General features: G+C 39.1%; 1 protein-coding gene across 5 annotated transcripts in view; it reads right to left on the reverse strand.

The window, feature by feature from the left end:
- NR5A2 (nuclear receptor subfamily 5 group A member 2) overlaps positions 1–17,565 on the reverse strand; it is an 87,546-nt gene that overhangs the window by 24,298 nt on the left and 45,683 nt on the right. For 4 of the 5 annotated variants that reach the window (XM_074546233.1, XM_074546231.1, XM_074546232.1 and 1 more), the window contains 2 exons: positions 14,228–14,347; positions 3,176–3,323 (listed from right to left, as the gene is read on the reverse strand). In XM_074546233.1, coding sequence (XP_074402334.1) covers positions 3,176–3,323; positions 14,228–14,347 — 268 coding nt within the window. Of the gene's footprint in view, positions 1–1,377; positions 1,440–3,175; positions 3,324–14,227; positions 14,348–17,565 lie in introns of all 5 variants that reach the window. The other variant, XM_074546234.1, reaches the window with a different exon arrangement.

Genomic DNA, 17,565 nt, shown 5'->3' on the forward strand with positions numbered 1-17,565 from the left:
TGAGTGAACTGTACCATTCCGTAGCTGGCAGTGTTGGTCAGAGGGTCCCAGCCAGAGCAGGTGGCCCTGGAGGAAGGAGCGGAGCTCCTGTGCCTGGGGTCCCACACAGCGAAGTGGGGCCCTGACTGCAGGAGGAGTTGTGTGCTGCCACAACTGCTACACATCATATACATCTGGCTAAGCCTCAGCAGTGTCTTCTTTAATGCTGCTAAAAATCAGAAGGATTTTCCTGTATAAACCCATTGCAAATCCTTATGAGTAAATAACGAACAATTACCTCTTTAAAATCTTGCAAGCAAAACTGATATAGTTTAGTTCTATTTTGAAAAATTATTCTAAGTACTTTGGGTTTTGACCATGGCTTTACTGTTAGTATGCTAAGATAATCACTTCTGAACTGTTAAGAAAAAAGGCAGAACCAAATTCTTTGCCCTAAAGGAGATAGCTGTCTTTTGGATACACAAACAGGATGGTACAGCCACGAATAACAAACAGCTTTATAAGGCTGTCTCATATCTATACAGTTATAAAAAATGAAACAACTTCTCAATAAATTAATTCTGTGGATTATTGACTTCATATTGCCTTTGAGAGGCTTTATAGCAAACATATATTTTTCAATCAAGCACTGGACTAAAGAACAACAGTAAAAAGTTTCATTGGGTTGGTTAACACTCCTGTGAACATTCTCAGAAATGTAAAAAGGCTATATCTTGAAGCACTTTTTATTCCATTAAATATTACAGGGCCAGATTTTCAACAGCTGAGGTGTTTGAAATTTTTTTTTATTAAGTGATACATTATTGGCATTAGGACCAGTTTTCTGTAGAGATGCCTAAGAGATGTAGATATGTGCTAAATGTACCTAGATACTTAGGTAAAATAATTGCTCCCAGTTATTTATGTAGAATTTGATGCTTAGGTACTTTTGACAGCCCTGCTGAATGCCTACCAGCATTGTTAGACACTTCAATGTCTTCTAAACCTGACTTGCTCTTAGGCTGTGAGGTGTCTTTTTAATTTCAGCTACATGATTCATTTGTTCTTTTGGGCAGAAACTTAAGTGCTAAGCTGGAAAAGGTATCTGTGTTTTTCATTTCAATCCTGTCATCATTCTCGTTAAGTATTTGCCTCTGTACTGTGGGTTGAGTGGTAAAACCTTTACATTTTACTCTTTGCAGAGTAACATCTAGCTGTGACTATTAGCAAATGGAATTTGCAGTATGCTAAATAATGAACTAGTGGATTTCAAAGGTGTAACTAAGACCTGTCTTAGCTACATGACTTTTACATGCAAGTAATGTGAATACAAGGTTCCTATTAGCAGCAAAATTAGCTTCTTTTATAGTAGCAGAAATGAGAGAAAAACTGGCTAACCTGGCTTGGTACAAATTTGCAGGTTATTCCAGCCCAAGTGCTTCAGAAGTGGAGCACAGTACCTGGCAGAAATAGAAGAGCTAGAGGTGTGAGAATGATTCCTAAATAAGTGAAAAGTACCAGAACAGCTGATGAAAATCATTAAATAAAAACCCTCCTGAATGTGAGAATTTTCCAAATGCACTTCATTTATTCAGCTAATTTAAAATGTTTCTGAACTGACACGAATTCTCTAAATATTTTATAAGAAGAAAGCTACAGGCTTTATTTGGGCCACTGTATAATGACTGAAAAACCTACTTATGAGGAATTAGGAAATATGAATTCTTGTTATCCATCATATTAATTCATGAAACATAATTTCTGCAACAGATGGTTTGCTTTTACTTCTCTGAATCTAAGATATTCAAGCAATGAAGCCCTGAGTACAAAATGTTAATAGTTACCAAGGAAATCCATCATCTCTTCCTAGGATTCAAAATGCACATACCTCAGAATGATCCATTCCTGTTAGCATCATTCTAATTTCATTATAATCTGTAAAATCTTTTCTATCTTCTGCATGATCTGTCCCCTGTACCTCTGAAGGACTGATCTTTTATCTTCCCTACATTTAAAGGGAACTTTATCTAAATTTTTTTCAAGGAGGTTCAAATTCTGTAACACCTAGGAGGGACATATTTAAGACTGTAATTGAGATCTACAGTGTGATCAAAAGTGCATCTTTTAGTCTACATGCAATTGTATCACAATAATTTATTTTTAGAATTTGATTCATTTACAGAATTTTTTAAAAACTGAAAAATGAAAGGAAGGCATTATTAAATGTCATCACTGCTGATATCTTTCATTGTGTCCTTGGCTCACTTACTCTCTTTGTAGACAAAAACACCTTTTCAGTAAAACAGGAGGAATGGCTGGGCCTGACCTTACTTATGTTTTTAAGTTTCTCCTTTCAACTCTCTGCCAGGAAAAAAGGCACTCACTTGGGCAAAGTTCATTCACACCAGCTTTACAACAAAGTGCAAACCTGAGACAGAGGACAGGTAGAAAAATCTCTTCCCATAAAGTCAATAGGAATCCATCTCCCTAAGATCTTTTTTATTCTTGGCACCAGTGATTTTTCTCAACTGATTTATTGGAGGGCACTGGTTTAACTAATTTGTCTTGCATAGGTATCTTTCCCATTCTGTCCTCTCCACTAGTATAAAACAATCTTCCCTTTAAAGGTTATTTCCTAGCCAGATCTCTCCTAAAGCTATTATAATTCATTTGCACTTTAGGAGTTCCTTTCACTTTTAAAAAACTATGAGATACATTCCTGATTTATGGGTTACAGTGTGACAGCCATCATATGCAAAGAAGATTGTTTATACTTACCACAGACATCCTTGAATAAGAGGGAAATTTCAACCATATCCCCAGTCCATGTGCTTTACATAACTGTATTCAATATCATAGAAGAACATGGCAATCTGTATTTTCCATTGTTCTCTAGGATGTCTAATAGAATTTTATCCTTGTTCTGCAAAATTCAGTATTCAAATACCAAAATACAGAAGGTTTATAATACTCCACAAAATTCTATAGGTTTTAGGAGTAATTTCCATGGAAACACACTTTTAATCCTTATACATAATTTCCCTGCAACTGATAATTAAAAAATTATCCTCAGATTACTGTGAACCTCATTAAACATATTTCATAATCATGTGTTTCATGAAAAATTGAAGAAAAGAAAAATATTTTCAATGTTTTTTAGAAAAAACAGTAAGTATGAAGATTAGAGTGTACCTACCTAAACTAAACAGCACCAGGAATTTGAGACAGACAAATTCTCGTAGGTCAAACTGCAGAGAACGAAGCTTTGCTACCAGTTCTTGTGCATGGCTCATAAGATTGTTGAGGGTGGCTCCAGCTTGGGATGCTATTACGGAATAATCCACCTGTAAAAGAGAATTATATTCCTATCTGGTTGTCCTGCCCACACTTTAGGATGTTTCAAGCAATAATATGCAATCAGGATACTCCTGGACATAGAAATCACTCTTAATTTAATGATGTTACCAAATCAAGATGATTTTATATATAAACCAATTTTAACCCAATGGTATATATTGAAAATAACATTAAACCATATATCTTAATGATACGTGACATCACTGTGAGTACTGGTTTGCCTGTATTAGCTTTTTTAGAAGCTTTAAATACCTGCCTATGACACAGGTAGCTGTCCACATCTCAGTTTTGTTCCTTTGGTGTCTCCTGTTCTCATTGTAATAGTATGATCCTGCAGAGAACAACTGATGGAGTGAGCTTTGTGCCTACCCTGGCTGCATTGCTCCAGAGGGACACAATGATATTCATGGGAAACAGTCCTGTGTCCAAACTTGGCCAGAAACATCTATTCAAGCCCAGAAATGTCGGTATATTCCCACAGGAAACAGAGGTATTGTGTGGGTGGTTGCTGTTCTCCCCAGCTACACAAAATCCCTGTATTTGTTGGAATTGACTGGAACTCACTTGTTCTGGCGAGTGCTGCCCTGCAGGGGAAGGAGGGGTGGCAGGTGTGTGACAGCCCAGCTGCCCTCACACTGTCCCCAGCAGTGACCTCAGTGCACAGAGCTCCTTCCCCTGGGCTGGGGACACAAGTGGTGCTGGCCTCTGCTGCCCTGGTCATGCTGTCCCTTGTTCTCAGGGCAGGCTCACCTGCCTGGGAGCTTTCATTGTATGCAGAGATCCAACGGAGGTCTGGAGTTAATACATTTATTCAAAAAGGGAAAATTCACAAGCACAGGATGCTTAAGGTCTGCCATTGCTGACTCAGCCTTGGGTGATCCTCGAACCTTGGGCAACCTCCCCAAGCCCAGCATGCTGAAACTGTTCTGGCTGATGCCAGTCCCATTGTGGGGATGTTTCCCTGCAGAGACTGCCCCACCCCTGCCACTCTGGAGGTGTGCCTGCTTGTCACAGGATGGTGACCAGTGGGGAAGGGCACAGCCTGTGGGAATGGTGTGATGGGAAGGAGAACAGAGGGGCTGGGGTGGGCTGGCTCCAGGACAGGGCAACGGTTGGTGTGGAGCAGGATGTAACTGCTGTATCAGAACTGGGGTGACCTGAGCAGCAGCTTCAGCTTCAGAGCTCAGCCCACTTCTCATCAGAGTGCTCCACGTCCCCTGCAAGTGCCACTGTCCCATGGACATGGCCTGCTGTGCTGCTGCTCCCCACAGAACCACTCCTGGCCAGCTGGCTGAGACCTAAATGGGTCAGTGGTACAATTTCAAAATGCTCTAGTTACCTTCACCTCTCTTGTAGGAGCCTCCAGAATAACAGGGAAATTGCTAATCGTACTTCATCTAAGTGAAGTCTGGCTGTGAATTACAACTAAGCACAATGGTAAGTGCTTGCTTTGGGTCAGTCATTTGTTTAATGGAATCAGTGCGCTCAACCCATCTCTAAGGTTTCCCATAATAAAGTAGTTAATAAAGAATGGAGCAGTATCACCACAAGAAACAAACCAATACTGCAAAATTTTGTTTTTCCAGGCTCTGATCCCTTAAAATCTGTTTTTTTAAAAAAACATGTTAAGCAACATGTATTTTGATTTTTTTTATTTTTTAAAAAATTATTTTATTTTAAAACTGCTGAATTGATTTTGCTCAAGCATAAACAGCAGTAAAACTTGGAATACTCCTAGTCTGACAAAATTGCAGCATGGAACGATAGAAAGAAGACTGAAAGAAACTAAAATTAACTTTTCCTGGTAATGGCCTTAATATAATCAATAAGTTATTGACTTTTAATAAGAGATTTCATTTATATACTCTTATTGCACTCTATAAACTGATTGGAGGTAACTGCACAAGAAAATGAGGTTACACTTCTTGAATGGAAGTTAAGAATTCACTTCTTGAATGGAGGTTAAGAATAACAATACTTTGCAGTGTTGGAGCAGTTTGAGTTGAGTTCATGCTTCAATTAAATCAGTGGATTAGGCTGAAGAATCATGTGAGATAGGTTATTGCTCTCTTTTACACCTGGGGAAACTTGAAGTAGTGACAATAAATTGTTTACTCAGGGCCAAAGAAATCTGTGGCTGCACTACGATCTGATCTTTGCAAACCCTAGCCTATCCATCTTTCAAAAACTGGTGCTAATTCATCTTTTATTTATCACTCTTTCTATAGATGCATTTATGCATACTTCTTTATGTATATATACCTATATAAATAATAAGAAAATATTAAGTAAAATACCTCAAATAATTTTTACTTAAAAATCAGTTTAATGTAGTGACTTGGTTCAAGTACATTGTATTGAGACACTGGTCACTTATAAATATGAAATTTCATAACTTAATATCTCTTTTGTAATTGTTAAGAGTGGGGGAAAAAAGCTTCAAATCCCTTACTGAGTTTCCAATCTGTGGGGAAAATATGCTGCTCACTTCATAAGAAGAAGTTAAGATGTCTGAATGTCAAGAATATCAGTGGCCTTAGTGCAGCGATTATGCCATAATGGAAAAACCCAGTAGATGCCTGGATCTCCCAGCATCCCTCTACTGGAGAGCTCTCAGGCAGCCTGCTCCTCTTTCAGGTGCATTTAATATTTGCAGCACCAGCAAATTTGTCTGGGAGGCAAGTCCTCATCTGCCACTCACCAGGAACAGGCTGTATTAAATTTTTATATTTATTGACATTTCATTACCATAATTGACTGCAGTTGGTTCTCTAGTAGAAGGCACAGGGCTGCCTCCTAAGCAGGAGAATTGGTCCCTTGAGTAGGATTTGCAATTAAAAACAACGCAGAATGGATTTTTTTTTTAATTGTGTAAATATGATGAGTTGAATTTTCAGCTTTAACTAGAGAATAGTAGGTGTGCAGAAGGCTTTTTTCAAGAGTGAGCAAAATTATGAGTCAGTGGAAAGACGACCCCCAAAGGTGTCAATCAGTTTATACAAAAGCAACTGTGCATGAAAAAGCCTCAGTTAATGTCTATTCTGAAAAAGTGGTCACATTAAAGACTACGCTGTTCTGCTTGCTTGGTCCTTTATGCAGAAATTGATACTAAAATGTGTATTAATTCTTTTACCTTCCAACGTGATTAAAAGCATTTTTAAAAGACAAAGATTAAACCGGCTTGGATTTTGTGCAAAATGCTTAATTGCATAATGAAGTCAGAGCATTTACTTTGTATTGTGCATTTTACTTCATATTGTGCATTGATTTCATTTAGTAAAATCAAATCCATTACTAAAATATTCTTGCATCCCAATCAATACTACTACTTTTCACATTGCTTTTGATGTTGAGGATGTTATTTGGCATTTTTGGAAACAGCAGCTTTGTCAGAGCTTCCACATAGCCTAATTTGGAAGTACAACAATGAGCTGAAGTTATGGCTGCACAAACATAAGTGTGCATTCCTCCTGTACCCTGGGCTAAAAAAATGCTGTGGCTGAAGGCCAAAAATAAAGGGAACACCTGTTTTTTTTTTTTTTTTTTGTTTGTTTTGCAAGTGGTGTTTCATGGTAATTCAAAAGATTTTTGAAGAAAAATTCCTGGGCTCAGATAGTAATTTTTCTGGTGGAATCCGGTGGTGGCTTCTGGTATCACCTTCTCTATGCCCACAAAACAGTCCAACACTTAATGGTGGAATTAAGTTCACTTTTTCTTCTAAAATTAAGGAGTGTTTGATTATTCTAGAGTATGAATGTGGTATCATGGGTAAATATTGTGTGGAACTGCACCATCCCTTTCAATGCTTCAGCAAGCTTGAAATTGTCTCCAGAATATGATTAGAGTGATTTTACTTGTTGATGGTGTTGCCAGGTGCTGACTGTCCCTGAATGCCATTCCTTTCATCCAGACAGGAATTGCACAAGTAATGAATAAAGCCCCTGCTGTAGCTCTGTTCAGTATAGTCTAGTGGACTAAGGCAGTCCAAATTAATAAAAGATTGATTTCATATTGGATTTAGTAAATTACACTACTGTGAGCTAGGGGTCTGAAGGCAGAGGCAGTGAGTGCCTGCGTGCAGCAAAGGGAGCATCCTGCTCCTCCTGCTCTATGGGATGCAACCCTGGCCAGCACCTCTGGCTGCTGGGGGGCTGCTCCCCAGCACCCCCTCCTTGGCTTCAAACAGCACTGAAAGCCCGGCTGGCCATCACTGACCTGCCCTGGGTCTCTGAGCCCTGACCCTGCTCGAGTGGATACTCAGTGGGTGGAGGAGCCTCATCTCAAAAGCATGCATTCAGTATAGAGCAAACAAGCTCGTTTACTATTGCAACCTTTCCACTGTTTCCTGAGATACAGCTTTCACTGGAAACTGCAGTGGTTATTAAACTCATTTTGAGCTTTTAATATAATTCTTTAATTAAAAACAGTGCTTCTGTTACATTTCTAAGCAAATAAACATGGAAAACACTTTGAAGAGGTGCCTACATACAAAATTTGAGGAGGTTTCAGAATGGAAAAACCCCACAGATATCCTTGTATCTGCTGGTTATCAGGTTTGGATATATTAATTAAAATTTTGTTGACTTATGCAGCATAAGATGCTTGTCATTTTAATGTGAGACACAATAATAGAAGATAATGAATTAAGTTGCCAGTGGCCCTTTCCCCTAGGATGATGTGGTGCTTGATAATTAACTATAATATGCAAATAGTAACACTCCAAAGTACTGCAGAGTACAATAGAATCCATTTCTTTACGAAGTGCTATAATGTACTTCTGTTGTTTTTGTAATATTGAGATGAGATTATACAAAATCACTGCTGTGTTTGATATTCAGTAAAGCTGATCAGAAGACAGTGGAAGACAGTCACTGGAAAAAATGTTGTGAATGTCTGGGTAACATCTCACAAGGCTGCGTTAACTCAAACTGCTTCTTCAGGAGGTATGAACCATGTAAGTTCATTCCACCTTAAGACCATCTTATTTTAGCCAAATTTCTGCTCTACTGTTTAAATCCTTTCCTACAATGGGAAGTCAAGACTGGCTGTACTCACCTTGAATCGCTTCACTATCACTACTCCAACAGGCAGTTGGGACAGACTCGCATGGTGCTTTCTTCAAACTGAGTTTCGGAACAACTTTGTTTTTCCTGCTGGGCAAGCTTAAAATCAGCTAAGGGATTTTTCCTGAGTTTGTGTTGACAGACTAGTTCGCTAGCATGGGACTGGTTTGGAGAAATACTGCCAGACTCCAGGTAAATAATTTTTGTTTTCTTTCTTACACAAAGGAGCCATGTGTAAGAGCTACAAAAGAAATGTGTTTCCCATGAAGACAACACAGTCAGCATGTGAAAAATGAAAGTTCTGGTGTTCAAGGATTCATGTCAGGTGCTCTCTCCATGAAACTTTACTGGTACAGAGATTTTAGACTTAAAAATGTAGTGCTATGATGGTTTCATAGCAACACAGCAAAGCACATATGAATTAGGATCAGGTTGTTCATAGGTATGTCCATAGCTACATGAAGGCTCAAAATATGTAACAAATATTTTGAAAAACCTGAATTCAGGGCACTTCATGGTTATAACTGTATTTTGATGTGTTTTACCCAGTTTAACTGAGCATATTTAGTTCATCCCCAAGGAGCAGCCAGCATAATATTTTCATATCTTCATAAGGCCTTTTAAGAACTACCACAACCTTACTTTCCTTTAGGCAGAAACCACTAAAGTAAGGAACTGTGCAAAAAAAACTAATACGATACAGAATAGTGAAATAATGATTGCTTGACCTCATTTGTATCCTCCTTGAATCAAATCCTGTGATTATTTGCTGATGTAAGGATTTCCAGATTTGGCCCTCAAATGCCAATACTTCTTTTGTGCCCACCACAACTGTGAAGCCTCACTGACTATAACACAAATTGAATGCGAAAAAGATACTTGCTAATTTCCAAAAACATAAGAAGTAAAAGGTTTCCACTAGATATCCCTGAGCTTTCTATACCTATGACTTGTGGATGTCCTTTACAGCCACTCCTCTTAACATTCTTGTGCTTTTGTATTTCAGTGATACTTCTGCAAGAGTGGTCTTTCTCAACAACACCATCAAGATCTCATGCTCTTTCTCTGGTGCTTTGCTTTAGAACAGAAATCCAGGTATAAAGATGCATTTGTGTGGTGACTTCAACTAAATCAGTAGTTTCAACAATCTCAAAAAAATCCGAGATTTAGGCATATTTTTGGATGACCTTTTTAATTGGAAAGGCTTTGCAGAGGGAATATTTGGCAGTAGAGTGAAGGTATGAATAAAAGGAGCAGATGAAGCTACAATTCACATGTTGTGCATTAACTGTTGCAGGAAAATGCACAAGTAACAATATTCTGTGCAGAGCTTTAGCATCTACCTTATGTGTGCTGGGTCTTGGAAGCTGGCAGTGTATTGGTCTTGTAGAAGATACAAGAGGAAAGTGCTGAGGTTGGAGGAATTAAAATTCTATAATTAGAAATGGTCTGTTAAAATTACATGGCACATGGCAAGTCTACAAAACTCAGCATGTGGAGAGCATATTGGCAATGATTTACAATTAACCACCACACTGCAAATCACTCCTTAGCTGTTTTCTATTATGAAATTTTGAGAGTTGTAAAATGCATTTGTGCTACTTTATTTCCTTTTGAAATGGTAATTGCTACTGCTGAGGGGCAGTACTTAGTGCAGAAAATGAAGTGTGCAGCACAGGGAGGAACTTGTTTCTGAGGAACTGCTGAGGAATTGTAATGATCTGAAAAAAGTGCTTTCTTGAAACACATACACACAAAAGAGTTTCATTTATGAAACCCCAAATAAATAACAAAATAAAGTAAAACACAGTCTCTTTTTATACAAGGGCCAGAGCTTACTAGTTTGTTGCTGACTGCACTTTTTCCCCATCAAAGTGGGAACAGTGGATTGACACTGAGTAAAACCCATAAGTCAGTGGCTTGAGGGAAATGCAGATATATGGAAATGTGATAGGAGTGCCCTAAAGTAATGGGTTTTGAGCCAGTGTGTTTGAAAATTATCAAGTGTTCTTCTAACTACTATCCCCTTTTAGATACCTAGTTCAGCACTGGCAGTGGTACCGCCCTGGGGACCTGGATAAAGTTTGGCTTTTGTGTCTGAGGAGCAGAGGCTGTGCACTCTAAGTGGAGAGAGCAGGTATGTTCTAATTAAGGGATGCTAAGTTCCCCCCTTACAGCTTCCACCTTGATGGTGATTTGTAAAAAGGGCAGTGTTTATGAGTAGCTTTTATGGAGGGATATATTAAGGAAAGCGAGGAGTGAGGCTTCTCAGGTCTTAAATTTGCTAACTTGTGACAATAAGCTTGATCTCTCAGGTAATAAAGTTGGCAATCTAGCTCAGGTCCTCAGTTTAAAGTTATTATCTTTGAAAGCCAGATGATTGACTGTAATTTTGCTCATAGTGCTTTGTTGGTAGCAGAAATAAAAACATCTACAGCACTTTTCATCAGAAGAGTCAGAGTGCTTTCCACACCTTAATCAACTAATTTTTATGAAATGGTGGCATGGTTTTTCCCTGTCTCTTCTGTGGGAACTGAAAAGATCAGGACAGGAATCAGAAAGCATGCAGGAATGGTGCACGAGCAAAGACTCATAATGCCCAGGTCTAGAAGTGTGGCTTCCCAGAATTATTTTACAGTTTTTACAGAGGATACAGACACAGTTTAATTGTCCTTTCATAAGTACATTTGAACAGGTGCTGTGTCTAGGAGTGCAACAGTCTGAGTCAATGCTTCCAAGATGGTTTACCTTGACAGGTAGGAAAAGAGACAGTTGTATTGGATCAACTTGTCTAAAAAAGTAACTCACTACTGAACAGGGATGTGCAAAAGCAGTGCACAGCAGCTGAAGCCAGGAGTGGCTCAGGATGGGTGATGCAGAAACACCATCCATGTCCATGTCCACTGCCATGGAGTGATAATGTTAAAAAATGGTTCAGCTGTATTGAAACGTGCAAGGGATGTTGAATTGCTAGTCTGGGACAAACCAGGAGGATGTGGGACTGCAGCTGGATTCAGATGGTGATTTTGTGGCAGCAAGCACAGACCAAGCACAGAGCAAGCTGAGGTTCTCAGTGCTACCTTTGCCTCAGTCTGTCCTTACAAGATGTCCTGGGCTCTGTGCATTGCATCAGGGCTCAAGGAGGAGGAGAGTTATGAGCACTAGGTGTAAGTTGGAAAAAAAAAAAAAAAGACTTCATAGGACAACCAAGGAAAAACTTTCTCCCCATGGAGATTGTCAGGCAGTGGTACTGGCTGCACACGAAGTTTTGCAGTTTTCATTCTTGGATGTATTCAAAGCCCAACTGGACAAAGCTCTGAGAAATCTGGTTTGAGCAGGGGTTTGGACTGGTCCTTAAAATTCCTTCCAGTCTGGATTATCCTGTGATTTTAAGATTTGTAGCTCTGACAATTCTAGATATTTTAAAACTTCTGCTTAGCTCACTCAGCCTTGTCCATCTAAACAAAAGTGTTTCTTCCAAGAATTATTTTTACCCATGGAAATAATTTGAAAAGATGCTGGTTTAAAGTAAATGCTTTTGATGCAGAACTTGCCTACGAGCCATGTAGTGGCACAGCACTGGCACTGCTGCAGCACCTTGACCAGCCTTAGTGTGAAACATGTGCCGTGCACAGCCAGGTGGGGCAGGCACCTGCTCCTGGGAGCAATCTGGCTTTTCACTGAGGAGCCACTGGGGCCAGAGCTGAGTGAAACTGGGACAAAGCAGAGGCATTAGGGGAGATTTCAGAAACAGCTGCCAGAGACGCTGTAGTTCAGGTCTAGTGTCTCCCTGTTTCTCAAAGAGAATCTGTGACACATCCATGGGAGTATGTTTTGCAGCTATTAGGAACTGTGAAATGGGAAAAAGGACTGGCTGTAGAGTTCTTGTAGTGATATCACTCCTGCTCTTAAACTAAGTGCAAAGAGGAAAATAAAGAAGGTGATGGGAGACTCTGGGGGTGCTTGAACTGACTTGAAAATGACAAATTTTGACGTAGGAAAGGGAAATTGGATTTAAAGAAGGTTGTATTAAAAACTAGTTTACAAACATGGGCAAAAATGAATGCAGTCATTCCAACATAGCCAGATTTTAACTTAGTTGGAGACTGCCTGCAAATGCACAGCTTCCCAGTCCAGCTGCTGATTTGCAAGCAGTACATTTAATAAGCATCCTGCTACCTGTTGTCCAGCAGTGAAGAAAAGCTCTGCTTTGCCTTGAGATCATGTACAGCTGGGGTTTTTATTTTCAAGAAAAGATAAAAGTGGCTAATGAGGTAAAAATTACTACTGTGGGAAAATGGGGACAATGGCTAGAATTTAAGGGTAGTTAGAGGCCTCTAATGATTTCAGTGGGACTTAGGTACTCAGTACCTTTAAAACAGTGCTAATCACATAACAAAGGAGACACTAATTTAGCAGTTCTCTCAGGAACAGAAACCTGTCAATGTACTTACAGCTTGATAAACAAGCATCCTGTGTGGTAAATGAAATAATTTCCAGTAAAACTGTCTGTCTTGCAGAGCATGAAATGGAAAGGGAATCAGTCATTTTCTCAATTGCACCAATATAAATCAAGAGCAATGCAACTGAACTAACTTTTGCTAATGCAATTAGGGAGTACAATGATATCTGAGATAGGTTAGTGACTTTCCATGAAGTGCAGGAGTCAATTCTACAGATAGAGTTTGAGTTTTCCCAATTCCTTTCTTGATAAAGTCGATAATTTCTCCTTTCTACTGTAGACCTCTTAATCATAAATGCAAACAGAAGAATCAGAATCCTTCTGATTCTTACAAACATTTATTCTAAGTGTTAAGAAATGGCTGCATCTTTAAAATTACAGCTAAAGCTGTAAGCAGATTCCACAACTTGCAGACACAAATGGTGTAGCACAGGAAAAGGAGCTCTTTCCCATGTGTGTCTAAATTGAGGCAGTTCAGTTCAGTTTGCAGCTACTTAAATACCAAAGAGCCATCATTTGTTTTCACTTCAAGACAGAAACATAATGTACAGGCACACCTTGCTTTTCTTTGATACACTGTCTTTTTTTTTTTTTTTTTTCATACTGTTAAAAGCAGAATAACAATCTTAGGAATAAGGTTCTTGTTTTACTGTCAAGATTGTTGTGCTTTGGAAAGCATAGTGGAGACAAAACTTTCTATTTCTTTTGTGTTTTCTCACAGTTTTCCTAATATTTACTACATTATAGCTCTTGCATTTTGGGAGATCCTTGTATCTGACACATGAAGAAAATTACCCCTGGAGAGCCAGGCAGAAACTGCAGGGTGCATACCCTGAGACAGTTTCTGAGACACTATCTGCTTTTATAGCCTATGGACAGAATAATTTTCCTGTGATTAGATGTCTCAGCTGCCCAGTTTCTCACACATGTGCATATGTCTCTAAAAGCAAGGCATTTCTGAGGTAGTAGGCAGCAGGTTCTCTAGTTTTCTGATCCAGCCACTGCTTCTTTTCAGTAAATCACAATTCTGAAGGGAAGAAAACTATACATGCTTAAACCTAAACATTAGGTTTGGGAGTGTTGTTAGAAACCATTAAGCCCCAAGGAAATACTACTTCTTGACAAACAGTTCTCATCTGCTGCTTTTCAATTACTGAAGTATTTGAAAAGCAAAGTGCTTATGATTATATCTGCTTTTTTCTAGTCTGTAATCAGCAGACTAGAAACAGAGTGCACAAGTGATTTTACCTACACTACTTGTGAAGGATCTCTGAGAACACAGTGGTGCTTCTGACCTAGTTAAACTCCTGGTAATTTTCAAAATTTTCAAAAAGAGATGACTCTTTCTCTCAGACCACATACTCACTTGTTGCCCAGTAACCAGAAGGATGGAGCCTTCTTTCCCATGTACCACTTGCCGGTAAATGTGATCCAGAATTAAGAGTTCGCTCCAGCAGTTCTGAAGCAACTTCATTTGGTCATCAACCTGTAAAGGAAACACAAACATTGGTGACATCACTCTGGGAGTAAGTCTGGCATCACACTTGGGAGGCAGCCCTCCTTCCCACAGCTGGCTGACAGGAGAACAGAGGTGCTGTGTAGAAATATTCATGCCCAAATTTGCTGTTTGCAGTTGAATAAACAGAACACTGCTGTAGCCTTTATCTGTAAAATGTTCTCAATATTTACTCCTGATTAGATTCCAGGAAAGCAGAACTAGGAATTAGATTCTAAGAAAGCAGACCTTTGCAATGTTATGCTAAGTAGTAATAATTGTATATTTGTGGCAATGGGATTTTATTTTTACCCAAAACAAGAAGAGCAGGAAATAATGCTGTTGTGAACTTTCTCCTATTCCCCATCTTAAACCTTAGCTTCTGGAAATGAGAAGGAATCTGCAGATTCCACAAGCGTTATTGCTTCAACAGGCCCAAGTCAGAGACAGGTCCCTTGCAAATTAAAAAGTGAAGAGATGTTAAAAAACTCTCTAAAAATGGCTGTGGTGCTATGAAAAGAGAACATTTCTTAATAAGCAGAAGCTGAACAGCTTTGAGTGTCACTGGTAGGGCAAGAAAGGGCAATGCACAAGTCAGTGGTGAGCAGTGAGACACATCCATGAGTGGATTTGAGAACAGAAGGAACATACTGGGCACTCAGAACAAGGAACCTACTTTAAGATTTTCTGAAGTTATTTGGGATCTATGTCTTAGAGGACAAAGAAATGTATCCATAAAGTGACTCTAAATGCAACTAGATTGTATTCAGTCGTCTTCACTTAAAGACTGAAAAAAATGGGATTTCCATGGAAATGGGGGAAAAAATTATCACAAATAAGTGGAAGGTAGACTATGAAATTAAGTCATGGTAAGCATCAATATCCTCTGAACCTATTCTTACTGAGCTTCCTGATTTCTTTTTAAAATCAAAGTCTTTGACTTTAAATGGGTGCCCTGAAAGAATTGAGAGGGGCATAAATTAGTCTTGCTACAATTCAGGGTGATAATAGCACCTATGTAATTGAAAGGACTCTAAGAACCTGCATAGACAGCAATTGCTGAACAAATTAAAAATGCCATAAATGCTTTAAATCTAGTTTCAATTGCTTTAGAACTAGATTTTGTCATACACGGGAAACCACACTACAAAGAGTAATCCTGCATGAGCTGAATTAGATAATGCAGTAGGTGTTTTCAAGTTTTATCAAATATGACCTAATGAATTTTAGAACTTTGTTCTTTCAGGCTTGCTTTCTAGTTGTGTAGTAGAGAAGGAAGTAACATTTCTTATGAGTAGATTTTTGTAATGTCACCTGTGAAAGTTGCCTACTATTGTCTCTCTCTTTCCAATCACTTGCCACATAGCTCAGACTTCAACATCTGAAACAGTCAAATCTTTGCTTCTTCCATTTGTCTTAACTTCCTTTCAAAAGCACAAGAGGCTGTGTGCTGCTGTTCGTGTTTTCCCCCACAGATACAGAGCAAGGCTGATTTGGTATTAAAAATCTCTTGCTCTGCCCACAACATGTATTTGACTACAAAACTGCTCTGTTTCAACCAATTGATTTGTTGGCTCAAGAGAGGACCGTAAATCACCACATTGATACACTTGGGCCAGGTTTAATTAATTATTTGAAAAAGATATTTGAAATATACAGATTCTGTTACTCTTGCTTTTTACATGAAACTATTCTTTGATAGTTTTCTCCTCTAAACAGAAAGGGGTTGAAAAAAAATCACAGAAATCAGAGACATCATGTTAACAGGATAATGTGACCCGAATTTCACAAAAAGCTATCACAGCTTACATCCAAAGAAAACAAATTTTTAGAGAGTTTAAACCTTCAGCATGCATGTCATAACACCTGTTACCTGAATAAGGTGTCAAGCACTTGACTGGACTATAAATGACTATATATTTCCAGTGTAAGCCAGCTGTCTCAGCCACAGGCTTTTGAAAACAAACCACACTTTAGAGGTCTGGCTTTCTGAAGATCCCAACAGCAGCTACTCCACAATCAAAGCTTACCTCCCAAGCTCTATCCTGTCATTACTGAGCCAGTGCTGTGAGAACAGTGAGACATGGCAAAATCACAAAAAATGGTTCTGCACATAGTCTGTTCCTGCTGTTTTACAAGCCTGACAAAACTAGCACAGAGAACATCTGCTAGTGGTTCACAAAATCTACTCCTCTGTGTTCGCTCTAATTTAACTAGTGAAAACCCATAAAATGGATAGCATAACCAGCTCGATACACATCCCAAACACTGTATTGCCTGCAGAAGATTATTAGATCCAGCTGCTTTTGCCATTTTAAGAAAGATGGTGGGGCAGCAGATGCCTCCAGTTTGCCCTAGGAAGGAAGAAAGAAACATGACTTTATTGAGGATTGTGTATTACTAAAAGGTAGCACAAATGACCAGTTCCAGCCTACTTCTGAAAGACATGTAGATGAGGAAAAGCATTTAGATCACATTGAACAAAACCAGTAGTGCACCACTTCTTATTTTAGGACAAGCTGGTAAAGTTTATGAAGTGTGTAAGTGCAGCAGAACACAAACACCATTGTGTTTCTGTAGCATGTCGATAAATGTGTTGCAGAAGCATGTTAACTGTCAAAATGACAAAATCAGCCTTTGACCAAAACAATTATGTGCCTTAAACTGAATGTGCCTGAAACTTATCCTGAAGGCAAAGAGACTCAAGTTTGCTTCTGAAGAGGAAGGTCCTCTGAAGGAAAATCCTCTTGTGGACTTCAGTCTTCTGACTCCAAAGCTGGAGAAGGCTGCTCTGCCATTAGCAGTGTAAGCAGGAGAAGAGGTAAGATTCTGTCTCCAAGACAGCTACATAGAGTGTTTCCAGGAGTGGAGGAAATGGATTCTCAGTTTGGAGAGGAAAGGTTTAACCCTGAGCACTGTGGTGACAGCACTATCTCTTGGCAGGAGAAGAAGATAGGAATGGGAGTGTCACATCTGCCTGCTAAACCCTGGCCTCCCCTCAGCTGGGCCCTGAGCTTTTATATGGAATTCAGTGGAAGTTTGTAAGTCTCACTGAGACCTCTATTGACACTGAAATACACAATCACCCCTTATCAATTATAGTTAAAGGGAGGATTTATCTCAGAAATGCTGGTTACTCATCTGAAAAACTATTTGTGCTGATGTTATAAATGAGGAAGGCTAGTGTGACACAAGAGTAGTATTGTTGT

Source organism: Zonotrichia albicollis, chromosome 8, assembly GCF_047830755.1.
Source record: "Zonotrichia albicollis isolate bZonAlb1 chromosome 8, bZonAlb1.hap1, whole genome shotgun sequence".
Taxonomy (NCBI): domain Eukaryota; kingdom Metazoa; phylum Chordata; class Aves; order Passeriformes; family Passerellidae; genus Zonotrichia; species Zonotrichia albicollis.